Source organism: Lagenorhynchus albirostris, chromosome 16 (assembly GCF_949774975.1).
Source record: "Lagenorhynchus albirostris chromosome 16, mLagAlb1.1, whole genome shotgun sequence".
NCBI lineage: Eukaryota > Metazoa > Chordata > Mammalia > Artiodactyla > Delphinidae > Lagenorhynchus > Lagenorhynchus albirostris.
The window spans coordinates 8,218,144-8,245,699 of NC_083110.1; the positions used below are offsets into that span (position 1 = coordinate 8,218,144).

The window sequence follows — 27,556 nt, forward strand, 5'->3', positions numbered from 1 at the left end:
TAGAAAATTCTCAGCGCTGTAATGACACTAGGTGTAGTGGCCTTCTGAGCCAGGAAAGGTTTTCTGAGGCACCCCAGATACTTTTCCCATCACTAATAGTTCAAAGTCATAAGATAGTACTGGCTGAACCTAAGTATAGTATTCCTGAGTGGTGAGTTACAACATCTGCTAATAAAAAGTTTTATACTTTGACATGTTCTGCTAAGTTTTTATTGATGGTTGTGAATATTTAATGTCCTCCTAGGAGCTTTTAGGTAAATATGTTTTCACAGCACACGTGGTGAACCAAACTAATTATTATACTGTGAACCAAACTAATGGGTTTTAATTATGCTAAGGGCTGTAGAGCTGCGGACAAATTCATCATGTGTTTTAAATTGCTAGGATGGAAAGCACAAACCAAAGGTCTAACCTGGAATAATGTTTGGAAAATAATTTCCTTTGCTGAGATGCCAGCTCCCGCTTTTATTTCTCAAGTTGAAGAATACAGTTGACTTGCGGCATTCACATCTGCAAGGTGGAGGAGAGGAAGTGTTGCGCTTGACTTTGGGAGACCCAGATTTTAGGGGAGGGTTTTCACTTCCTCTCTCTTTGGATTTGAACAAGTCACCTGACAAGAAGCACTTCCTCTGCCTTGGCTGTAACATAGGGAAGTGCTATCACATAGGGGAGGCTTACTGAAGATTGCTGAGAGATTGTAACAAAATGATATATAGACAGTGGATATTTAAGAGGTTTCTTCCCTGTTGTTTCTGTTAAGGGAGGTTTGAGTCATCACTAACAGAGCCATTAGAATTTCTCTGCCTGACTGGCAATCTGGTTACCTTAGTTAGTGTTTTTCCGCTTTGATTATTGTACTCCTTTAATTTTCTGCAATCTCTTAGTCTATTAAACACGGCTGTTTGGGAAAGGGGGTCAGCTGTACTTCCTTTTGTATCCCAGTTGACATGTAGGTATATTTTTCTTTTTTTTTTTTTAAGACGCTGGGGGTAGGAGTTTATTAATTAATTTATTTTGCTGTGTTGGGTCTTCGTTTCTGTGCGAGGGCTTTCTCTAGTTGAGGCAAGCGGGGGGCCGCTCTTCATTGTGGTGCGCGGGCCTCTCACTGTTGCGGCCTCTCTTGTTGCGGAGCACAGGCTCCAGACACGCAGGCTCGGTAGTTGTGGCTCACGGGCCTAGTTGCTCCACGGCTTGTGGGATCTTCCCAGACCAGGGCTCGAACCCGTGTCCCCTGCATTAGCAGGCAGACTCTCAACCGCTGCGCCACCAGGGAAGCCCAAGGTATATGTTAATTTTAGTATTTGTCTGATCTCTTATTTCTAAAAATGGGTGAGGCTTAAATGATACCCTTGTTGATAACATATTGAGTGTAGCCCTGCTGCACTGTAAACTTCTCAGTGATCCTGTATGTTCACTGACTGTTATGAGTTATTGGCAATTCACAAAAGAAAATGAGATCTTCAGTGCTGTGTTAGACAAAGTGCTTCTCTCCTAATTTTTCAGATAATGCCCTTAACAGTTAGTCATCAGCTGGTGGTTACAGGGATGGTAGAGAATTAATTGATGACAGCAGGGATACATGTGACTTTTCCACATTTTTGATAAAATAAACACTTAACGAGCTCATTGGAGAGTTTCAGCTTTATTCTCTCAATGCCGAGGACATCATGGCACCAGTGAAATCTGTTGAGTTTTCTGCCAATCAGTCCAAGTTGTAACCAAGTCTTTATAACTGTCTTATAATAATAGAAGTAAATTTAATGGAAAACTAGAGTTCCTGGCACATAGTAATTACTCACTAAATGTTTGTGGAATTGAATTGGTAAGAACCTCTGTTCCCCCAATGGAACATGTAATGAACCTATAAATGTTACAGGGAATGAGAATGTAGCTTGTGACACATGGCTTTGATTTAAATATAAACTAACTTTGTAGTGACCACTGAATTGTCATATAGTCTTTAAACACTGATGAATTGAATAATTAATAGCGTTTTAAAATTATAATGTCATAATTAAAATTCTACTTGGAGACTGAAAAAAAATACCTATGCTATTCTCTACCTTATACTCCCCTGAGATCTTCCTTAACTAAATACACATCTCTTATCCCTGTAAAATTCAAGGTTGCAAATATTAGAATATTTAGTTTCTTGTGTTTTCATGAGAGTTAGAGATATTGTTTGTAGCATACTATTTTTTTTTTTTTTTTTTTTTTTTTGGCGGTATGTGGGCCTCTCACTGTTGTGACCTCTCCGTTGCGGAGCACAGGCTCTGGATGTGCAGGCTCAGTGGCCATGGCTCACGGGCCTAGCCGCTCCGCAGCATGTGGGGGTCTTCCTGGACTGGGGCACGAACCTGTGTCCCCTACATCGGCAGGGGGACTCTCAACCACTGCGCCACCAGGGAAGCCCTATGAAAATGTATTTTAACAACAAAATAAAAAGTATAGACCCTCAAAGGAAAACCTAAGTTTTATTATTCGGTTTGTTGCATACCAAAACACAAAATTTGAGACCTAGAAGTATCCAGGATACATAGATTATTCCTATCTATGTGAATGATGACCAGAGGAAAAAAGAGATACAAGTGAACAGGCGTTTCACAGAAAAGGAAATACAAATGGACCATTATAATATGAAAACATTATCAACCCTCATTATTAATTGGGGAAATACAAATTAAAAGCACAATGAAGGATCATTTCGCAGATTGGGAGTATTATTGTTGGTGAAAATCTGGAGCAATAGGAATTTCCACCCACCTCTGGTAGGAATGTATACTGGAAGACTGTGGCTATTTAATAAAATTGAAGGTGTGCGCACACTAATTTAAGATATTCACTCCTAGGTACATATCCTAGTGAGATTTTTACACATGTGCACAAGGAAACTAAATATTTAGATCATGAGGTTTGAGTTTCATGACTTGCAGTGTCCCTGAAAAATATCTAGCAGCTTCTTATTGTGTCTTCTTTAAAAGTGGAAGACAAAAAGTCACATTTTGGGGGGGGAACACTCTCTTAAAACTGGCCGAAATATCAGTAATACTAGGAAACCATGTCACACACAAAGATGCATATTTGTGCTAGGAAATATTGCTGGAAGACATATAGAAAGCATTGCTGAATAAAAAGTGAAAGAAGGGCTTCCCTGGTGGCGCAGTGGTTGGGAGTCCACCTGCCAATGCAGGGGACATGGGTTCGTACCCCGGTCCGGGAAGATCCCACGTGCCGCGGAGCGGCTGTGCCCGTGAGCCGTGGCCGCTGAGCCTGCGCGTCCGGGGCCTGTTGCTCCGCAGCGGGAGAGGCCACAACAGTGAGAGGCCCGCGTACCGCAAAAAAAAAAAAAAAAAAAAGTGAAAGAAGTAGGACAGTTGTTATGCAGCATGGGAGATGGGCCATAGAATTGCATTGATTTTGTTTCAATAATGAAAATCCTTAAGCGCTACTTTTAAAAAACATTTTGAAATATTACGGAGAAGATTGTGTTCTCAATAGTGAAAAAGTCTCTTGCAAAAGCAAGGATTGGGGGAGGATGAGGATGGTGTTGATGAAGGAAAATGGGCAGATATAACCACTAATGGAGTGGCTGCTTGACCAGAAATAAAATGAGAATCTTGGGTAAGTTCACAGAATTAGCTTCTTACGTGGAATTCACACTTTCTTTCTTAGGCAGCTATTGAAGCAGAGAAGCTGGAGCCAGAATATAAAATCTTAATAGTACTTTATTTATTTATTTTTGAATTTTATTTAATTTATGTTTTGTATAGCAGGTTCTTTAATAGTACTTTAAAATGAGATGTGCAGTGGCTACACCACGGACAGTCTTCTTGTTATTTTGTGGCCAAGTACTTAATTTGAAGGTTTAATTTTACAAAAATTTAACTGTTCCAGACTTGTAATGATTGATGATTGGGAGCTTTTCATAGCATATTCCCTTGAAGATATTTCCAGGGTGAAGATGACATTTTTTACAATGAAAAAGCACCTGTTCTCCAAGTAATTTTACCATGGAGAGAACATTTTGAAAATGGATGTTTGAGTATGTTTTTTTAATTATATCGGTATATCGCTGAAAATGGTCTAAATGTGTCATGTATGTAATCTCTGACATAAGCAGACTTTAAAAAACGTGAATGTCAAATTTTCTAATTGTTTAAATAATGAGGTAAAGTGAAATTTGAATCCATTTGTTAAAAATATAAAAATAAAACATTGTGTGATTAGTTTAAGAACTGACTGACAACAGGCAAAATGGAGAGTTAGTAGTTGAATTTCAACAAAATCCTTTTATAATTGGTGGATTACAATGAATCCTTTTCCATTTGGATCTGTGCGTTGTTTGTGACATTTCTTTTGCAGTTTCAAAAGCCATTAAAACAAATTTTTGAGATAGACTGAACTTGAAACCAGCCTTCCTATTATTGTATCACAAAGTTTAAATCTTAAGGTTTTAAAAATAATGAAGCATATTTAGTCACATTATATTCATAACCCAAGCAAAAAATGATTTATTATATTACAATTATAATAAAATTTATAGAAAATATTGTTTATCATTAATTTTCATTTTAAATCTTTTGTAATATATGTAAGTACTGGCGTACAGATCTGTGATGAAAATAACATTTTAATATGCTCCTTTTTGCAAATGTTCAAAATATTTGCTTATAGAGTATATGGTAGGCTGAATTGCTGCCACCAATATCCAGTTCCTAGTCCCTGCAAGCTGTGAATGCGTTATATGGGAAAGAGACTTTTCAGATGCAAGTTAAGGATCTTGACAATAGGAGATTGTCCTGGATTATGTTGGTAAATTCTAACTGTATTCACAAGTGTCCTCATAAGAGGGAGGCTCAGAGAGATTTGACTACAAAAGAGGAGAAGGGGATGTGAAAACTGAAGCGGATATTAGAGTCACGTGCTTTGGAAATGGAGGAAGGGGCCACAAGTCAAGGAATGTAGGTGGCCGCTAGAAGCTGGAAAAGGCAGGGTACCAGATTCTCCCTTCAGAGCCTCCAGGAAGAATCATTCTTGCTCTCATCTTGACTTTAGCCCAGTGGTTGCAGATTTCTGACCTCTAGGGCTGTAAGAGAATAAATTTGTATTGCCTTAAATGTGTGGTAATTTGTTACAGCGGCATTAAGAAAGTAATATACAGGGAAAGAGGTTTGGAGACTACTAATATCTACTCCAGTTTCTAACTTAATGAAATGCTTCTGCTCGAGGTCCCTGAAATTAACCTTAGATGTTTCACAGCATCGAGTTTTATTTCATTTTTTTTTTCTTTCAGTGGCTCTCTACCATCATATTGCTGATTTCCTGATGGGTTTCTGAACCAGATCCCAACATTCCACTTTGAATAAAATTTTCAAAAATTCTTTTGAAAGATTGTATAAATAAGTTAGTGGTAAAATCAAATTTAGAAGTCAAATTCAGAAAAGCAAAAAGTATTTCATATTTCAACATGAATTTTTAAAGGCCAGAATACATTTACATATCCCAATTAGGCATCCTTGAAGATAAAGCTTTACTTAAGAAGTTGAGTTTTTATATTGTCCTTTAAAAATATGTTTCTAGCTAAAGGTTTAAAGTTACATAGGTAAAACGTGGTAGTAGCCTTACAGGTACTCAGACTGCTAATCTGAATTTGAGCATACTATGACAACTAAATTGCTAGTTTTATTGAACATATATCAATTCACTGTGAACTGTTTAAGTTGGTTAGTGTTACAGGTGTAACCTGTAAAAGTGTGAGCAAGTTAATGCTTAATGATGGGAATGTTTCATTGAACAGAGATGGAGGTTTTCCTGAAGTCCCTGGTACTTTATGTTGCTTGCTTTTCACTTGCCATTCTGGCCTGGTGCTCTGTCATAAAGGAAATGAAATTGGTTTCCGCAGGAAATGAGATCAGTGTAACAAAGATGCATTTCAGCAGACCCCAAAACTTAAATAACTAGGTCATTCATTCTTCAACCACTTATGGGTATAAACATAAACCGGTTAATGTGGATGAAATTAATATAAACTTGATTAGCTTGTAGAAAATAGATGGATGGTTACTTTAATGGTGATTTTATCATTAAATCTCTTTACTAGGATTAAACCTGGCATCAGACATTCAAGTCTATTGTGGTACTTGCCAAATAAAAGATTTAGAAGTGTGTAATTTTTTTTTTTTTTTTGCGGTACGTGGGCCTCTCACTGTTGTGGCCTCTCCCGTTGCGGAGCACAGGCTCCGGACGCGCAGGCTCAGCGGCCATGGCTCACGGGCCCAGCCGCTCCGCGGCATGTGGGATCTTCCCGGACCGGGGCACGAACCCGTGTCCCCTGCATCGGCAGGCGGACTCTCAACCACTGCGCCACCAGGGAAGCCCTAGAAGTGCGTAATTTTTATCACCAAAGAATTTATTCCTGTAAAGATCCAATGAATCTTTCAGGTTGGTAACCTACATGTGAGTGGATTGGGTGTGTATGAATCTTATTTCATTTCCTACAGTAGAGGGTCCTGAAATAATGCATTTAAATTCTGTGTATGATGATTTTGATTGCTTAATGTTCGGCCCTATGAAGATATTTTTTCCAATCAGCGTAAATTAGAAATTTTAGACCATCATCAGAATATTACAGTTAGTATTTGCATTATTTTAACATATGTTTATCTTTGACAAATCATAGCTACATTATTGAAAACTCATCAGTTAATGTTTTTTAAATAACTTAAAAATATTTCTAGGGCTTATTTACAAATATTTTTTCAGTGGTCTGTTTGCAATGAGACGGTACAGGTGTCATGTCACAAAAATGGTTTCTCTTTAATGGACTTTTCTATGAGGCACAGTAGCACTATTCAACGAAGTACATAAGTAAGGCATTATGGAGGTAACACTGTCTCATTAGCTTACAAAGGAGTATGAAAGATACGTTGCATACAAATTGGTGTAATATGTGGCAGTTTGGGTCATCACGAGATGCTTCATGGATGTGGTTGTATTTGAGCTTGGAGTTGAAGGATGAGTAGAAATTGGACAAAGGCCAAAGATGGGAAAATGTATTTGTGAAAAGTAGAGAATTATCTAAGTTAGTCTATTGTAGGAAGCATTTAACGTAGGCTGGAAAATTAGGTTGGATCCAGAATATGAATGCCAGATAGTGGAGCTTGGTCTTAATTTATTAGGCAATGGGATTTCCCCCCAGCTTTATTGAGGTTGTAATTGACAGACCAACATTGTATATGTTTAAGGTGTAAATTGTGGTGTTTTGATATATGTATACATTGTGAAATGATTATCACAATCAAGCCAATTAACATATCCATCACTTCACATGTTACGATAGTTTTTTATGTGGTGAGGGCACTTAAGATCAACTCTTTTAGCAAATTTCAAGTATGCAGTACAGTATTATGAACTGTCGTTACCATGCTGTACATTAGATCTGCAGAATTACTCATTTTGCATAATTGAAACTTACTACTCCTTGATTAACATCTATTTCCCCCAACCCTCAACCCCTAGCAACAACCATTTTCTCTGCTTCGATGAGTTTGACCATTTTTGATTCCACATATAAGTGAGATCATGAAGTATTTGTCTTTCTGGGTCCAACTTATTTCCTTCCATGTTCATCAACGTTGTCGCAAATGTCAGAATTTCCTTCTTCTTTAAAGGCTAAATAGTATTCCGTTCTATATATTTATCACATTTTCTTTTTAAAATAAGAAGGAAATGGTTGGATTTACATTTGCCATTTTGTTTAGTTTTTATATTCCTCCTTTGTTGTTATTGTTCCTCTGTTTGTCTGTTATTTCCTTATTTTGTGTAAATGGTTAGTGTGCCATGTTGAAACCTTTTTTTTTATCTATATATCTTTTCAGTTACGTTCTTAATAGTTACTCTAAGGATTATAATATGCATTATTTTATTTTGTTTTAACTCATCAATGTAACCTCACAGTCTACTTCGGATTAATACTAATTTAATTCCAGCAAAATATAGAAACTTTATTCCACATGGCTTCATTCTCTTTGTATTATTCTTATATATATGTATATTTATTATATATGTTTATATGATATACATATCATATATATGGTGTGTGTATATGTGTGTATATGTATATGGGTGGTGTATATACATTATGTATACATATATACATATATAGTGCATTACATCACGTAATTACCATTTTTTAATAGCAAAAACATTTAAGATCTACTCTCTTAGCAACTTTGAACTATATAATATAGTGTTATTAACTGTAACTGCTGTGCTGTAGACTGATCCTCAAACTGGAAGTTTGTACTCTTTGACCAATATCTCCCCTTTTCCCCACCTCTCAGCCCCTGGTAACCACCGTTGTAGTCTCTGTTTCTGAGTTTGGCTTTTCAAAATTCCATATCATATAGCATTTGTCTTTCTCTGTCTGATGTCTCATTTAGCATAAGACCCTCAAGTGCCATGTTTGTTGTTGCAAATGGCAGTATTTCTTTCTTTCTCAGGGCTGGATAATTCTCCATGGTTTGTGTGTGTATAAATATATACGTATATATTTATATATATATATGTTTCACATCTTCTTTTTCCACTTACCATTTATTCACTGATGGACAATTAGATTGTTCCCTTATCTTGGCTGTTTTGAAAAATGCTGCAGTGAACCTGGGAGTGCAGATATCTCCTTGAGATCCTTTGGATCTATATCCAGAAGTGGAGTTACTGGATCATATGTTAGATTTATTTTTAATTTTTCTTTATACTGTTTTCCATAGTGTCTGCACCAATTTAAGTTCCTACCAGCAGTGTTAAAGGGTTCCCTTTTCTCCATATCTTTGCGAGTATTCGTTATTTCTTGTCTTTTTGATAATAGCCATTCTAACACGTGTGAGGTGATATCTCATCCTGGTTTTGGTTTGCATTTTCCTGATGATTAGTGATGTAGAACATTTTTTCTTGTACTTGTTGCCCATTTTTATGTTTTCTTTGGGAAAATGTCTATTCACTTCCTTTGCCCATTTTTAAATCATATTGTTTGCAGTTGAGTTATATACATTCTTTATACACTTTGGATATTAATCCCTTGTCAGAGATATGATTTGCCTTTTCATTCATTATTTACTGTGTAGAAGCTTTTTACTTTGTTGTAATCCCACTTGTTTATTTTAACTTTTGTTGCCTTTGCTTTGGTGTCAAATTCAAAAAATTATTGCCAAGACTAATGTCAAGAAGCTTACTCCCTATGTTTTAATGATTTCAGGTCTTACCTTCAAGTCTTAAAACCATCTCAAGTTGATTATTTTTGTGTGTGGTGTGTAAGATAGTGGTTCAGTTTCATTTTTTTTACATGTGGCCATCCTGTTTTCCCAGCACCATTTATTGAAGAGATTATCCTTTCCCTATTAAATATTCTTGGCTTCATTGCTGTAGATGAATTGACTATGTATGCATGGATTTATTTCTGGGTTTCTATAATGTTCAATTAGTCTATGTGTCTTTTTATGCCAATACCATACTGTTTTGATTACTCTAGCTTTGTAATGTACTTTGAAAGCAGGAATCGTGCTGCCTCCAGCTTTCTTCTTTCTCAAGATAGCTTTGGCTATTTGGGGTCTTTTGTAGTTCCATATGAGTTTTAGGATTGTTTGCTCTATTTGTATGAAAAATGAATTGGAATTTTGATAGTGATTGCATTGAATCTGTAGATCACTTTAGGTAGTGTAGATGTTTCTACAATATCCTTCTTCCAATCTTTGAGCACAGAATGTCTTTGCATTTATTTGTGTCTTCTTCAGTTTCCTTCAATAATGTTCTATAGTTTTCACTGTACAGATCTTTCACCTTCTTGGTTAAATTTATTCCTTAGTATTTTATTTTATTTTTGCTGCAGTTGTAAACTGGGATTTTTTAAAAAAATTTCTCTCTAATAGTTTGTTGTTAATATGTAGAAACACAACTGATTTTTATGTATTGGAATTGTATCCTGAAACTTTATTTATTTATTAGTTCTAATGAAACTTTGGTGGAGTCTTTAGGATTTTTGATATATAATATTAGTCATCTTCAAATAGAGAGAATTTTACCTTTCCTTTCCAATTTGGATGCCTTTTATTTCTTTTTCTGGACTAATTGCTGTGGTTAGGACTTCCAGTCCTATGATGAATAAAAGTTGTTGAGAGTGGGCATTCTTGTAAGGCAACTGTGGTAGCAATAAATTCTCCATCCTTGTTTATCTTGGAATGTATTTATTTTACATGTTTGAAAAAAAGTTTAGCTCGATATTGAATTTTTGGTTGACAGTTTTTTTTTTCAGCTCTGATAAGTTGTCAACTGCCTTCTGTTCTCTCTTGATTCAGATGAGAAGTCAGCAATTAATCATGTTGTGATGAGTAAATTTTTGTCTTGCTGCTTTAAATATTTCCTCTTTTTTTTGTCTTTGACTCTCAATAGTTTGAGTATGATGTGTCTAGGTGTGAATCCCTTTGTGTTTATCCTACTTTGGTATTTTTATGCTTCTTGGATGTTTAAACTAATGTTTTTCTTTAAATTTTGGAAATTTTTGGCCATTATTCCTCAAATATATTTTCTGTCCTTTGTCTCCTGTTGTTCTGGGACTCCCATTACCTGTGTATTATTCCATAGGTTTTTGAGGCTCATTTAATTTTTTTCCTGTTTTTTTTTTTCCTCTGTGTATTTCTGATTGAATAATTTCTATTAAATGATCTTTGAGTTCACTGATTCTTTGTCCTTTCATTTTAAATCTGCCGTTGGACCCCTCTAGCATATTTATTATTTTAGTTATTATACTCAAATCCATTTGGTTCTCTTTGTGTAATTCCTGTATCTTTATTGAGCATTTCTATTCATTGACTAATTATTATCGTACTTTTCTTTATTTCTCTAAACATTTTTCCTGTAGTTCTTTAAATATATTTGTATGTTCTTTTTTACTTTATTTTAGGCTGCGTTGGGTCTCCGTTGCTGTGCACGGGCTTTCTTTAGTTGCGGCAAGTGGGGTCTACTCTTCGTTGCGGTGCACGGGCTTCTCATTGTGGGAGCTTCTCTTGTTGCAGAACATGGGCTCTAGGTGCGCAGGCTCAGTAGTTGTGGCACTCGGGCTTAGTTGCTCCATGGCATGTGGGATCTTCTTGGACCAGGGATCAAACCCATGTCCCCTGCATTGGCAGGTGGATTCTTAACCACTGCACCACGAAGGAAGTCCCTGTTTGTATGTCTAAAGTTTTCTTTGAAGCCTTTATCTGCTAATTTCAACATCTGGGGATACTCACTGACAGTTTCTCTTGACTGTTTTTCTCTCAGTATAGGTTACACTTTCCTGTTTTTTTGTTTCTTTGCCTGTGCCACTTTTCTTTTTGTTAAAACTGGACTCTTTAGATAATATATTGTAGGAACTATAAATTCTGGTATTTCTCCACTGAAGGTTGTTGTTCTGGTTTTTGTTTGTTTTTCTGTTGTTTAGTAACTTGCCTGGGCTAAGAAGGTGGTTGTTCCTGTTTTTGTTGGTTTGTTTATTGTTTAGTAACTTGCCTGTGAGATGTCTCCCCTATGATGTGTTGTCATTGATGTCACTGCTCCATTTTATTTTTTCATTCTTTTATTTTAGCCTGGTTCTTAAAAGTTACCCTGTTTATGCATAGCTTAGAGTTAAGGCAGTGATTGTACAGAGGTTGCACTCAGGTACTTCAAACAGTAAGAGTTCTGTTCTCTGCATATGGACCTGTGTATGGGTAGAGAAGCACATGAGAAGTTCAGGTTATCTAAAATCTGTTCCAGATTTGCTTTCTGCGAGTTCTTTGTGTCTTTCTTATGTACATGCTACTTCAGAGTTAGCCAGGAGTGTGTGAATAGTTTGGAACTACTCTGCATGCTTCAACTTCAGTCAGGAATATACTGAGTGAGGCTAGAAGAGCTGTTGAGTTTCTCTGGAAAGTGTCACTTTCACATACAATGCGTTGTGCATGGCATCTGCTCCCAGTCAAGCGAGCCCCCTTTCATAAGGTGGCACAGCTTCTGGTACTCCCAGCCTACCCCACACCACATTCCTGCAGGAGCTGCCCATCAGCTGAGCTGTGGGGAGATGGGAGCAGGCTTCAGAAATAGCACCACAGACTCTTCCTGTTCTTACCTGAAGTTCAGCAGTTTTCAAGCATAAAAGTTTGTCATACTTTTTTATGCCTCTGGTTACGTCCCACGGCTCTAAAAGGTTATTCTTGTCAGTTTTATCCAGCTTGCTTTTTAGGGGGAGGATTTGCCAACCTCCTCACTCAGCCATAAGGGGAAGTCCCCATAATTTCTTTTAAAAATGTAGCTCATTAAAGTCTTTTTATCTTTCCTGAATTGATCCTTGAACATAAATAGTGTCACACTGTGGCTTCATACATCATGTACACAGCTGCTAGAGTTATCTTCCTTAAAATATCCTCTGTGTTACTTCTTTGTGTTACAGATAGCTCCCTTCTGAACTAAATTATGTGTTAGGTGAGATGGAATTTTTGGTCACCCAAACTATTTGTATTCTGTTGCCTTAAGCTATATGTTTATAGATTATATGGATTAATAGGACTCTGGAGTATGTCCAGATCACCTAACATTATTTCAGGGTTAAGTCTCACAGGTACAGTTTTAGTTTCAGTTCTATATAACATACCTGAAGTATCTCTCCTGACTTAGTTTTCTAATTCTACTATATACCTCTCTCGTCAAGATTCTTCAACCAGAAAATATCATATTTTCCTTTGACATGATGACTCATATCTTCAGATAACAAGGGAAAGATCCCTGTATCCAGATATACCCACAAGGCATCATCTAGGAAGGATCACTATGTTAATGCCTTATTACACTTTTGCTTTTGCTAATACGTTGCCAGAGGGGCTCATACCAGGTTATGAACTTATGAGATGTCTCTCAAGCGAAAGTCATGGAGTTTGTGGTATTCATGGCTCTGATTCTATGTGTGAGTTCTTTTAGAGCATGTACACTGTCGCATTGAAGTTTAATTTATCAATAATAAAACTATTACCACAAATGTACAGGAAAACGAAAAGGAAAAAAGAACAGCTGATAATCAGGCTAATATTACCTTGAGGGGGACAAGGTGATATATGGGTTTTAGGCTAAGCAGATATGCCTCTTAATAGTTTCTGGTTTAGATCGAGTCATTTAATTTTGTCACTCACCATTTACTCATTTCTAAAGTGAAGATCATGATAATACTTCTCTTATAGAGTTGTGGTGAGAATTAAGACCTAGCACACACAGGATGCTTTAAAAGTCATGTAGCCATTATTATTTACATAATTGTGTCTATACAGTTACTTCTTAATTCTTGAAACTGTGTGGGAATCCCGTGTGAGCAAAATCCTAGTAAGAATTCCAAGGTGTTGACTGTCTCCATCTGAGTCTGCTTGGAGTTTCAGTTTTGAGGTTCCAAGTGACATTACTGAGTTGATTCTAGCTTAATTTGTTCAGACTGATACTGAGTAATTAATTTAGCTCTTGCCATTTTAAATTAATTTAGATGGAATTATCCAGCACACTTCATGGAATGAGATACCCACGAAGAGTGAGATGGTTGTATGTTATGCCTGAATAAATCCACACTGTATTACACTGTTAATTAAATTTGAAGATATCATCTTTGCCTGCATAAGGACGTGGACGCCATAATTCTCGTTTTTGTTTTTTTCTGCTCCTTTTGACTTTTCGTAGTGCTCTAGGTGAGGCAGAAGCTGTTGATTGCCCGTGTCCACACGTTTGTGTGAATTGTTCCCTTTCTTTAAGCAGATTATGAGACAAGGCGGTATGGATGTTGTGACAGAGGTCCTATGTCAGATGATTAGGTTGACCTGGTTATGGTAAAAAGTATTTTTTTCCCGAATACTTTTAGGCAACGAACTTATGAATCGATTCTACCTGAATCTCCTTTACACAGAACTCCCCGAAGACACCTCTATGGTTCACTGGAAATTTTCACTGGGGGATCCACCAAGTTTGATCACTGTCTGTGGTTCACTGGGATCTTGCAGGGAGGCAAGGCTCAGATGTCACAGACTCTGATATCTGACAGATACTTGGACCATACATTATTTTTGCCAAAACTATTTTTGTGTACTCAATATCATGACACTGCCAATTGCTTACAACATATGTAATGAATATGTATATATTTTGCTAATTCTTTTTTTAAAAAATATTTATTTATTTATTTGGCTGCACCGGGTCTTAGCTGCGGCACGCAGGATCTTTTAGTTGAGGCATGCAGGCTCTTAGTTGTAGCATGCGGGATCTAGTTCCCAGACCAGGGATCAAACCTGGGCCCTCTGCATAGGGAGCGCAGAGTCTTAACCACTGGACTACCAGGGAAGTCCCTATTTTGCTAATACTTAAAAAAAGAGTCGAGCAGAGTGAAACTTTGCTCCAAAGTAATTGGTGGGTAGTTGAACTATAGCGGTGGTTCCACTGTTTCCACCGATTTATTTCTTCTTGTGGTTTGCTTATTCATGCGTTATTCAGATGTTTACTGAGCTCTGAGCTCTGAATTTAGTGGTGAAGCGCCATAGCTTTTTCAACAGCAGGTTTCTTAATTTGAGCTCAACTTCCTGGAACATCATGGTGACATATGAATAGAAATTATTTGCATGCTTCACATGCAAATTAGGTAAGTGGGCCATCACCTAGAGTGTGGAGAGTTGGTTTGTTAAGCTTTTATGGAGATTGCGACAGATAGATGGGTTTGACTTAGCAATGTTCAGAAGCAGGAGGCTACATCCAATGAATCATTAGTAGCACATGTGATTTTTAACATACCCGCGTATCATCTTGAGGCTCAATTCATAGCAGAAGCCTTTCCTTTGGTTGCCTTCTGAGTGTCTTGCTTTCAAAATACTAAATATGTGTGTTCTCACCAACAGTGGCTCCCAGTTGAGATACGTGTGAACAGAGTTGACCTAATACAATATTCCTGTTGTGGTATTAGCAGGAGAGAGGTCACGCAGGGTGGGATGTCAAGCTAGGATGCCTCCAGATTTGCACTGGTACATTTGAGTCAGCTGAATATTAAAATAATTAGAAAAATAAGGTAGACTGGCGTATCTACTTAATATGGTGTTTAAAGGAGATTGTATTAGAGAAGATGTATGCCAAGGAGAAACATGAACACTGAGCAAATCATATGAAACCCTATTAATTCACTAAGGATTTTCATAATTAATTTGCATAATTAACTGCTAATTGGCAGAGCTGTGGCTCTTTGTAGTGGTGATGTACTGCTAATTACCACTTGTTTCGTGTGCTAACAGGTCCTTTCTGACTTGGACCTGTGTTGTTAAGAAAGGCACATGGGGGGCTTCCCTGATGGCGCAGTGGTTGAGAGTCCGCCTGCCGATGCAGGGGATGTGGGTTCGTGCCCCGGTCCGGGAGGATCCCACATGCCGCGGAGCGGCTGGGCCCGTGAGCCGTGGCCGCTGAGCCTGCGCGTCCGGAGCCTGTGCTCCGCAACGGGAGAGGCCACAGCAGTGAGAGGCCCGCGTACCGCAAAAAAAATAAAAATAAAAAGAAAGGCACATGGAATGACTTGAGCTTTTCTGAAGAGATTCAAAGGCTTGAGACATGGGGAAACCCAGGCATATCCGTTTCATCTGCTATGATCACATTTAACTTGTCTTTCAAAAAGCTGATCTCTGAAAGAAGAAAGAATTTATCCTGTGATTGATGCAGGATACATACTTCCTTCTCTAAGACAATGTTCTGTTAATCTTTGGTGCGAAGTGGGATGAGGAGAAAAAGAATATGACAAGCAACACTACCTGGAACTATGAACTCTCACAGAAAAGTGTGAAAGTCTGGCAACAACCAGATTTCCAGGCTGGGGAAATGTTATGATTGGAATTTTGAAGACGTATAAAGAGAAAAAAGTGAACTAAGATTTTCCTTTTATCCAGCTTGGTATTTCTTTTCTAAAGTAGTTCATATAAGTCAGTGGGATACAGCATCATAATTACATTGGAATTGTAGGACATACAAACATTTTAAAGGATGTTGCGCCCTGTATGGTAGGTGTGATTTTGCCTGTTTCATGTCTTCACTTGGCAACTTCAACAACAACAACATCTTTATTTTTTGGAGAAGTTTGATATCTCCATAGCTCGTGGGCACGTTGACCCTCAGTGGATATGGTGTCTTGCCCAAGGCCACTCAGCAGATGGGTGACTGAGAAAAAACAAACCTGCATCAACTTCAGACCATCTGTTCCACTCCAAAGGATCCTGTCTTCACATTTCTTGGTAGAAGACAAGCTTTTCTCTTAATTTATATCTCTGTGATTCTGGCTTTCAATGTGAGCTAGACTATTTTTTTAATTAGGCAGAGAAAATGATAGTTTGTTGGGATTTTCTAGTTTGTAATGCTTTGCTTTTCTTATTTGGGCTTCAGAAATCTTCTGTGAAGTGTGACAGGTATGTTGCCACTTAATGGATGGGGAAGCTCCGACTGATTTACCTGGGATCCCTTGGCTGGTTATGCACTGACTCGGAATCCCGTGTCCTTTGGTACAGTAACCTGCCCATTTGCTTTTGCTGTCAAGCTATCAAGATTTAATACCTCATGAATTTTCAAAATACATTTTGAGATATCTCTGTGTTACTCTGAAGGTTATTTGGTGCACAACTGAAAGGCAGTGTAAAAAGGTAAATTACTTGTCTTCATATTAGAAACTTAGGATTATGAAAACAAAAACCAAAGTAAAGATCCGCCATTAGGGCTGTTACTACTGTGTCCCTGTGGGCGCATTTGTTTAATTTTCCAGAAATAGGTGAAATCGTAGTTTGAGGTCAACTCTTCAAACACTGAGCACTTTCTTCTGCAAATCATCGTTTCAGACTGGTCGTGGTGGGGTGGGAGAGTGAGGGTCCAAGTTGAGTAACAATGTTTCATAGTATTAAACTTGAACCAGTCTTCAGGAGGCATATGGCTTGTCTAGATCCTTTAGCTGTCATGAAGAATGAAGTCGATAGAGATCTATTAACAGAAAATGATCTTCAGTACATATTAATAAATTAAAATATGGAATTTATACAAAGTGAGCCCGTTAATGGGAAAAGCCAATCTATATACTTCGATGTGAGCTTACGTATGTATGCAAATGCATAAGAAAAGGCCTGGAAAGATGTACATCCGAAAGCTTATCCAGCTCCCATGTGGTTATGCCTGGGACGGAGAGTATGTATAATTAAATTTGGAAAGAGAGAATTCAGTTTTTCAGTATTGTTTGAATTTTCACCAAGGAAAATGTTTTTCTGTGTGATTTTATTTATGTGTGATTTAAAAATATGAAATAGTTTTCCACTGGTGGAGACCTGGAGGTGGATATGTCATGCTGAGGGAGAAAAAAGTATGAGCAGGGCTTCCCTGGTGGTGCAGTGGTTGAGAGTCCGCCTGCCGATGCAGGGGACGCGGGTTCGTGCCCCAGTCCGGGAAGATCCCACATGCCGCGGAGCAGCTGTGCCCGTGAGCCATGGCCACTGAGCCTGCACGTCCGGAGCCTGAGCTCCGCAACGGGAGAGGCCACAGCAGTGAGAGGCCCACGTACCGCAAAAAAAAAAAAAAAAAAAAAAAAAGTATGAGCAAAGGCATCGAGACCTTAAAATGGAGTGGTGTGTTAGTGTGCAGTTTGTACACAGTGATAACAAGAGAGGTGGTCTGCTGTAGCGTATATAGCCCCAATTATTGTTTGCAGTTCAGTTAAGTCAATGACATGTTTCAGTAGGTTTGTAAGTGAGTTAGGCATATGCATCTGTGTATGCCTAATGGTTCGATGGATCCCTCGGTTGGAAACCTAATTGATTTCACACAGACTCTCCAGTGCCAACAAAGCCAGAGGCTATGTTGTGGTTATTCTTGAGAATTTCTTTACCTGTAAGATGAGGTAATGTTTGTCAGGCAGGGAGTAACGGGGACCAGTTTGTATTTTAAAAGAAGAGAAGACACACAGCCATGCTGCTTGCTTAAGGTTTGTTACCTTTGCCAAAGCACACCTGTCCTTATCAAATTGGTCTTGTCTCCATATGAAAAGCATTATGAACCTCCTACCTGCCTGCTTTGGGTTCCGGGCAGCCTAGATACACATTTAGACAGACCGAAGTATATACTTACTCTGGTTTAATTTTGTATGAAAAATAAGTGTAATGTTTAAGAGGCAGGTAGGTGTACAGGCTGAGCAGTAGTTCTTTGTTTCATGTTCTGATGTGGTCTGTTTTGAAGCACCTGTAAGGTAAAACGTATATTACATAAGGGTTTATTTCATGGTTTGGGAGCACACTCATTGTAAGGGCACGTAAAGTTCTTTCAAGTTGAAGTTCTAAAAATTAAAATTCTCAGTAATAGTACTTGAGTAAAGAAAAAGACTAAGGAAAAGATGGTAACATGCAAATGCTTGTGAATTGAAGTTCCCACTACAGCTGTATAGACTCTATCTCTTGTGCCTGGTGTTAGGGGCCATTTAGTTGATCTTTAATTAATGAATGAGACCCTTTTTTTTCCACTGACAACTTTATTTTGGGGAAGTGTGAACTAAGCCTTAACATAAATGCTGCAGTGTGGTTTAACTCTAAAAATGTCAGGGTTATTTGAAGAAATATACATCTAAATTAAGAAATACTTTTAGTAGTTTACTTTAAAAAGTGACAAGTAGTTACTTTTAAAAAGTAACAAGTTTTGGTAATGATTCTGTTGCCTAGAACAACCAGACGTTTCTCTTTCCAGTAAAAGAAACTAACAGGGCAAGGCTCTGATTTGTATTGTCTCAAGTTTTACTGGAAGGGGTAAAACTTTTTTCTTTTTTTAACTGCTCAGCTTTTCTATTACATTTATGTGTGTTTTGAGGGGGGAGGGGGCAAAGAGAGAGTGATAAAGGTCCAAAAAAAGATGGGTAGGGCTTCTCTGGTGGCGCAGTGGTTGAGAGTCCGCCTGCCGATGCAGGGGACGCAGGTTCGTGCCCCGGTCCAGGAGGATCCCACGTGCCGCGGAGCGGCTGGGCCTGTGAGTCATGGACGCTGAGCCTGTGCGTCCGGAGCCTGTGCTCCGCAACGGGAGAGGACACAACAGTGAGAGGCCCGCATGCTGCAAAAAAAAAAAAAAAAAAAAAAAAAAAGATGGGTAGAGTCTCTGAGAGAGAATTGCCTTTGCTGATTGTCTGTTCACTTATTCCTGTTAAACCCCACTATCTGTAACAAGTATGTCGCTCTGTGAAAAAATGAAATTTGTTTGTCAGGATTAATTCATTTCAGATCCATGTGGTTTTCAAGGATCTTTAAAATAAATGTAAGATATTCCAGTGATTCATACTTTAACATTTTGATGAAAGTGAAGTAGGAAACAATTTAAATATACCCAGTATGTAAACTTTTCAATATTACCAGAAAGTGCCTTTTTCTTGAAAATAACTAGAACATTTTAGATGTTATGAACAGCTGCATGGTTAATGCTTTGACTTTTCAAACGTGATTTCTCTAACACAATCCATTTAAGAACCAATTTTAAGAAATGAGTGGTGCTTCATAAATGCCATAGATGGAGAGAAATGACAATATGCAAAACTAACTAATGACATCCCTTATTTTGAGTTCTTGTTATGGTCTTGACACTGTGATAAGCTCTTTACTTAGATAATCTCATTTATTTTTTCACAGCAACCCTATGAGGGTGGTATAATTATTATCCCATTTTTCAGGGAAGGAAACTGAAGACTAGAAAAGTTAATAGCTTGTACGTAGTGAGGCCAGGATTCTTGCTTGCTTAGGTGATCTGTTTATAGAATCCAATCTCTTAACTATTATAATACACTGATTCTAAAGCAATTCATGAAATCAGTTCAGTGGTGTGTTGGCAATGGCTCTTAGAGTTTCCTGAGAGCTAACTGTTGCATATTTAGCAGTTTTGTGAGCTGATTTGTAAACTTTTACACTTTGAAACCAGCCATCATTGGAGTATTTACACTCCAGAAATGGGCAAGTCACGGCTTTTTATTTTTAGAAATTGGTTCACTAGCACACCCTTTCTTAACACAGTTCCCTACCAGTGCTATTTGTCAAAGTGTAGCTTCCAAACTCTCACAGTTTAAATGGATATGAATGGAATAAACACTTACCTTAATCAATTTTTTCCCAGTAGCATTTGTCTTAGTGTGATAAATTGTTATTAATATAGTTAGAACTGAGAATATTAAATTTAAAAGAGCTTATCCTGAATTTCACAGTAGAAGAGAGTCCCTTTCCAAGCTTCCAGTCTTTTATCTGAGGATTTTGGAAAGAAAGCCCTTGTCTGGCTGACTGCTGTCAGTGGAAACAATCAATAAACATTCTATAATCGGAATAGAAAAGAGTTTTATTTGAGCCAGACTGAGGACTATAGCCCAGGAGACAGATTCAAGAAACACTTGAACACTTCTAGACTACAGAATGGGGGGACGCTTATATAGGCAAAATCCACAAAGTTACATAAGTGGTTTGCCAATTATAATTGGAGCTGGCAAGAAGTAAGGGCACTTGTTAAGCCAGGATTGGTTGAGGTCTGAAATGGTTGAATAGTTACAAGGGGAGACCTTGGGACTATAAGGGTGCAACTGGCAGCTACTAACAGATCTTGTTTTGAGAATGGCTGGTGAAGTCTCTGAGTCTGATACAGTTCAGAAAATTCAAGTTCTCAGTAGTACAGGAATGTGTCTGAAACCACGTGCACAATGGCTATCTGGCTCCGTTTTGAATGCCTGAACCACAGTTATGTATCTTGTGAGAACAGAAGACAAATATTAAACAGGGGTGCATCCCTTCAAGGTTTCAAAAGAGAAAGATTAGCACATACACAGCAACTCAGCATGACCTTGCTGTCTGGGAAGGGAAACTCATCTTTGAAGGAGTACTAGCATTGGCATTGTAGGGATAAAATGCCCCCATTTCCTATCTTCGAAGTGGACATTCTGAACAACCTGGTAAATGCATTTTAAAAAAATGGTCAAAGCAGATTGCATGTTTGACAGACCAATGCATGCATTGCTAACTGTTCCATTTAGCATGAAGTTCAAGCCAAATCATGTATAAGCCAGAATGACTTCCCCATACCTCAATGTGTGAAAATTTCTTGCATTACCGCAGAGTATAAAAGTAGTAACTGCACCCAGATTTGAGAGATTCCTTTGACTACTAGCTGAGATAGTTTGAGGAGGAATGGAAAGAAATTGGGCTGGGGGCCACAGAAGCCCATGATAAGAGGATAGAGGAATTCAGAAAACGAAAGTTCATTAAAAAATAAAACAAAGCAAAGCAAAACATGGGTGCCAGGAAGGTTTGTGGGGTATGAGTAACCAGTGATTATATGCTTCTTTTATCCATAAAATAATCTTAACTTTAATTTTAGAACCCTGGTACCTAATCTTTCCTAGGAACCATAAAGCATCATTCTCTGCTGATAAGGATCTTTTTATTGGTAGTGGCTCCATTTAGTAAGTACTTTAACACTGTAAATTGTAATTCTGAGGCACTGCATCAAGTTATCAATTTATCCTCCTAATGTTCTTTTTAAGAAGACATATTCTCGCTTGTGTTTAATGTGTTTATAATGTTCTTCTGTTGTGAAAATGCTCCTTTGAACATCTTCCCATACCCAGCTGGATTGCCTCCTGGATCCTGCTTTATCTAAAGTAAAAGCATGCATGCCCGATAATGCATTTGTTCCTAATTGGGGTAGTTCTCTGTAACTCGACAGTCGGTTCTTATCCTGTTTCCTTCACCTCCTTGGTAGTTACTTGTTGGGATTTTCAGAATTTATGGGGTTATTACTTGATTGGAATAGAAGTTGATGGGAGGAAATAGAAAGGAAAAGGAATGAGTGAGAAAATAAAGCAGTATGCGGACACCGAATAGAAGTCAAATTATTGCATCTGAAGTTCGAGGCCAGATATGATACCCAACTTGAGGAAGACAAGCTAATCGTTGTCTTTGTGGATAAGGACAAGCCTGTGTAAATCAATATTTTATACCAATCAATTTTATGTTTGCTTAACTTCACTGTTAATTTGAGTAAAGTATTCTTCTGTCCTTTTCATTTTTTATCAGCGAAGTACTTGATAGACTAGAAATGAATGCTCTAGAGTCAGAGAAGTCTGGCTTTTTAGTCCTGGCTTGAAAAATTTAGTAATTGTGACTTTGGAAAAGTAACCTAACTTCTCTATTTTCTTGTCCACACAATAATAGTAATAATCCTTACCGTAGATGACCACAGGAGTTATTGATAAAGCTCCGAGTGCAGTGCCTAATCAGAGTAGGCGCTCAGTAAATGGTAGCTTATAGTTATCCATAAATTAAAATGCGGATTAAGTGTGAGAGGTGTAGACAATGTATTTGGATGATTTGGGAGCTCATATTAGAGAATTGACAAGTACTCTTTATTCTTTCTGTGAAAGAAACTGAAGTATAAAAAGGTAAATTGGGTCCAGATGCTTGATGATGATGGTGGTGGTGGTGGTGGTGGTGATGATGATGATGATGATGACGACGACGATGATGATGATGGCGGCTTTCCTTCTTTCTGCACAGAATGTCCCCCCAGACCTCTCCATCTGCACCTTTGTGCTGGAACAGTCCCTCTCTGTCCGGGCCCTGCAGGAGATGCTGGCTAACACTGTGGAGAAGTCACAAGGGGCAAGTACTTAATTTATGTTGTCTTGCAGTATTTTAATGATCTCAGCTACTCTATGAATGATTTCTTTCACAGGTTTTGGAGATTTTCTTTTGACCAAAATATGTAAATGCCTTTTAGTTGTGATTTTCTTAAGTCTGCCTTTCTGCTTCATCCAGCAGATCTGTTGACGTCTTAAAGAACTTAAAAAAATCCATCCTCGGGTGATCTGTGTCCTTGAACCTCATGCTTATGTCAATGGTTACAATAGAATCTTCTCCTTGAGCATTTGTGTTTCTAACGTTTTTGGAGCTGTTATTTTGACTCTTTCAATTAATTGCTTTATGCATGGCTGTCATTAATCTTTATTTCATTCTCAAATGCCTCTAACCATGTGACTGTGTCCTAAGCTTCTTTATGGCAAGTAAAATTTCATGGCACTCATATATTTGAAGTAACGAAATTATGGTGTTACAGCTTTAGTCAGTTGTAATTTTGCAAATAGCTAATCATTTTCTTCTAAAATTTGAAATTTTTATTCTGTCCCCTAATGCAAACATTTTTCTTTGAAAGCTTATTTGGTAATTTAAATTATATTCCATTCTATGCTGTGAGTGATTTCTGGGCTACTGCCCATTCTTAGCCAATTCATTAAATTTTAGAATTAAGCAGGAGGATGAATGGTCAAATTTTTGTTTCCTGTTTATTTGTTTGCTTGTTGCTATAATTACTGAAGTGTATGGTTTAATCAGCTATACTATTTCTCCAGGAATAAAACTGAAAATTTTTATTTGCCATTATTGGTCCATTAGTTGCTGTTTTTGTTGTTAATCATTGCTCTGGTTTGGATAAGTAAAGAGATTAAAAAATGATAATATATGGTTTAACAGAAAATGAGTGATCAGTTCTGATGTAATGTATTTTCGTTAGCCTTGTAGTTTTTAAAATTTTAGTGTCACACAGCTTAGGACTTTAATTGGTTTGTACATTAATTTTAAATTAATTTAAAATTTTAATTCTATACGACATACGTATGTATGTATGGAGGAGAAAAGTACGTTTGTAAGTATGGAGGAGAAACTTTTTTTAGTGATCTTTATTTGATATTAGACTAACGGTTTATTTTTAAAAAGATCCAAATATGTTATGCGTATTTTAATTTTTCAAGTTCACTTTTGGTTGCAACAGTTTGAAATTAAGGTATTAAACTACATAAAGTTAAAAAAATGTTTTTTCTGGGTTTTAATGCAGTGCTTTTGGATTAAGCTTGAATCAAAGAGGAGTAAAACATTTCTCAGTTTAACTAGTTTTCTTTCTACCTGGAATAACCCCTCCTGATTTTTAAACATCACATATCCACTTTGAAATTCAAATCTACTTTTACAAAGGAAAATCCTTTTTCTTTTGCATGAGCATCTAGAAAAGTGTGTATTGTCATTTCACTTATCTTTGTAGATACCAACTTACGATTAAGTTCCCATAAATTTAATTTTTATATTGCTAAGCTGCTTTTTCTAAATTTAAACTTTTGAGGAGATGTTTTACCTCCCTAGAATCATGGCGTTGGATTAGGCAAGCTCTCAATTTTCTGTGTATATATGAAGTGTTGAAAATACTATTTTTGCACTTATGTTTTGAAGATACTTATTAGAATTTCTGCCTCCCCCCATATATTTATTTAGCTGAATTTTATTTTGAGTTGTACTCTATCTAGAAAGTTTCTATCAGAGGTAAAGTGGTAATTTATGTGATATGTGGAATACCATTTAAAAAGACGAGCGTAGATACCATAAGACATTAATTAGAAAAGAAAACTTGAGAAAAACCTGCTACAGGAAAGGAACATATTTCATTGAGCCAAATCTCACTTGCAAGCTAGTAACTTTTAGGAAGACACCACTGTCAAATAGCTCCAGAGGAAACTGTTTCTGGGGGAAAGAAAGATTCTTAGACTGCAGAGGAGTTTTGATTATACCCGGTAGTGATGTTCAAAATACTTCGTAACTAGTTTGACACAGGCATCGATTACTCAGAGTGGACCTCAGTCAAAATGCTTGAGTCAAGGTCCTGGGGAGATTTTGGGGGTGGTCTGACCAGTTTGGGTGTATCGTGGAGGAGTTGTGGGCTGATCAGAGTTAGGGCTGAGGTAATTTACCAGGAGGGCTAGTTTTCCACTGTAACAACCATCTTCATCATAATAGTGCAAACCGGCTGAAGAGCACGTTTGATTACATGGGATCAGTGGATGCTGTCGGCACTTGTAGGAGTCCGTCTTTGGACTCCATAGGTATCCACATCCTCTTTACGAGCACCTCACATGTCTCCTTTGAATTCATTATGGGAATCTGTGGCAAACGTCAATACTTTTGTCAGGCAAATTGTCATCTCTAACAATAAATTATATGCAGTAGATTTGCTTAAAGAAAGATCCACTTTGACTGGGATGAAGCGTGTCAGGAAAGTGATGCTAATTTTCTTGAAATCATTTCTTTCCCTACCAGTTAACAGCGTATCAGAAAGAACCTGTGTATTACCTGATTCTCCCACTCTCTCGTGATCAACTTTCTCTAAGAAGCCTTGTTCTTTTTTTAAAAAAATAATTCTTCTTAAACTCTTTGTGTAATTCAGTACACTTAATACTGATACTATTTAATGTCCAAAATGCTGTCATAGGCATGGTAGCAATACAACAAACACACTTGATGATGATAAGGAAAAAAATTTCTCATCTAGAACCATGACTTTTCTTCTTGTGGTTACGTACCATTTTGCTTGTATTCTTGGGTCCCACAGGATAAATGCATGGTTTTATTAAAGCTGCAGGAAATCTAGCAGGAAATTCCCGACATCACTTGTGCCGAAACAAATCATGAAGATTATCGATAACACAAGGAGATGCGTAAAGTGAAACAGAAAAAATATTACCTAATTTATGAAGTTTTGATTCCACAGAGTTGCTTATTGTGGCTGTTAGTAAAATAACTAACATATAAGTGGCACAAGAAGCATTCTGAAAGGTTTTATTGGGAGGGATTTTTAAAAAATATCACTTTTTTATTAAGCAGATAAGACAGATCTAGATCTGATGTATATAATTCCACTAAACATCATTTAGCTTTTATTCTTAAAGCATATCAGTCATAAATAGGCCAAGACCTGTTTAGCTTTATCTGAATGGCTGTTCACAGAGCCTTTAAAATCCTGAGGGTGGAGACAATGCACATAAAACAAGGAAAAAATGACTGCGGGAGCATTGCCCGTCCGTTTGGCCGGATTTTGCCTGGGCTTCTGTACATGCACATCCTTGCTTGTGTTAATTTTTCTCTTCTCCCTCTGGGTTTTGTGTGGTTCTGGATAACTTGTCTGCTTCTGAATCCACTTCTATCTCCTCTCTCTCTTCAGATTTTTTTTTTTGGCATACCCGGTGATACAGCATAGGCCTGAGCAGGGTTTTGTAGAATTTGCGAACAGTTTTAAGAATACGAGCTGTGCCACATATTCATTCTGTGGCTTTGGAGAAGGTCAGTCTTTATCATCAGGTTTAGTAACTATTAAATCATGAGGTATGTGGAATATTCGGCATACATTTAACAGGGTCTCTTTTTATTGTTTTACTTATTCTTCTTCTCATACCTGTAAGAAATGGCTGGACTGCTACAATCCCTTGCAGTTTCCTTCTCTGTGACCTTGGCTGGTCCAGAGTCCCCCTTCTCCCTCCTCCAGTATCCCAGTCAATTCGTTCTGAGACGCAGTCGTGCCAGTTCAATGATGGCATAATTAGGTGAAAATATAGTCAGTGATAGTATTTGCTTCTTTCTGTGTGTGTTCTAGTTAATAAAGTTTAAGAATTTAGGTGATCCTATGCTTTTGCGTTTTGTTGTTTCATTATACCTTAATTCAGAAACATTTTTGATGAACACTTTCTCCATGAATTTTTATTTTTGTGATGACTAGTTTAATTTAAGGATTGCATTTCATGGAAGCACAGATATGAAGTGAAAAGTGAGACAGTATAGTGGAAGGAGCTTTGGTTTTACAGTCTGAAATTTATTGATAATTCTTACTTTTTCAAATACTATTTTTAATAGTTATCATTTGTTGACAGGCATTGCTTTTGTTTAACCCCACGAGTATATTAAGTGGCTTATTATTTGTATTACTATTTAGGAGACTATATACAAAGATAACCTTGACTGTCCTTTCTGTCTTTTGGTTTAGCTGTTTCTGGGAGAATTGTAGAACCCTGTCCCTTTTGACTGGCTTGTAACCACTTGACTATCGGTGCCTTGTTGTTAGACAATTAGTAGCTTGAACCAAGAAAAAAAAGTAAAATTAAACCAATATTTGTCCCTTATATCCTGCTTTTTGGAGGAAATTCGTAATTTTGGTAATTCTGATTGGTATCATTCATTCACTTTACGTCATATGTTTTCCTCATTATTATAGGTAATTGGTAGTTTTCTATAATTTCAGTTACAACTGATGCTTTAAATATCTATGAAATTTACAATGTAATATTATAAATATTACTTATTATGAACGTCAGTCAGTTGTAATCATTCATTTATTTAATGCAAACTTTGAACATTTATAAGATATACTTTATAAGGCTCTGTGGATAGAAAGGTGAATAATAGGTGATTTTTGTCATCAATGGATTCACAGTCTCATGTAGGAATAGAAGGAAAATTATAGTGCAGTGTGATGTGTGTTATCATGGAAGTGTAGATATAGTGTTAGCACAAGGAAGGGACTGGGTTTGTGGAACTTGGCATTCCTTTGACTGTTCTTTGGACTTGCTACATCATTTCTAAGACAGGAAGAAATAATATTAAAACTATTAATATAAAAATCACTTAAAATTTTTCTC

At 37.3% G+C, this 27,556-nt stretch overlaps 1 protein-coding gene across 1 annotated transcript in view; it reads left to right on the forward strand.

The window, feature by feature from the left end:
* RYR2 (ryanodine receptor 2) overlaps positions 1 to 27,556 on the forward strand; it is a 542,915-nt gene that overhangs the window by 55,707 nt on the left and 459,652 nt on the right. The window contains exon 3 of the mRNA XM_060126891.1: positions 22,605 to 22,713. Coding sequence (XP_059982874.1) covers positions 22,605 to 22,713 — 109 coding nt within the window. The remainder of the gene's footprint in view (positions 1 to 22,604; positions 22,714 to 27,556) is intronic.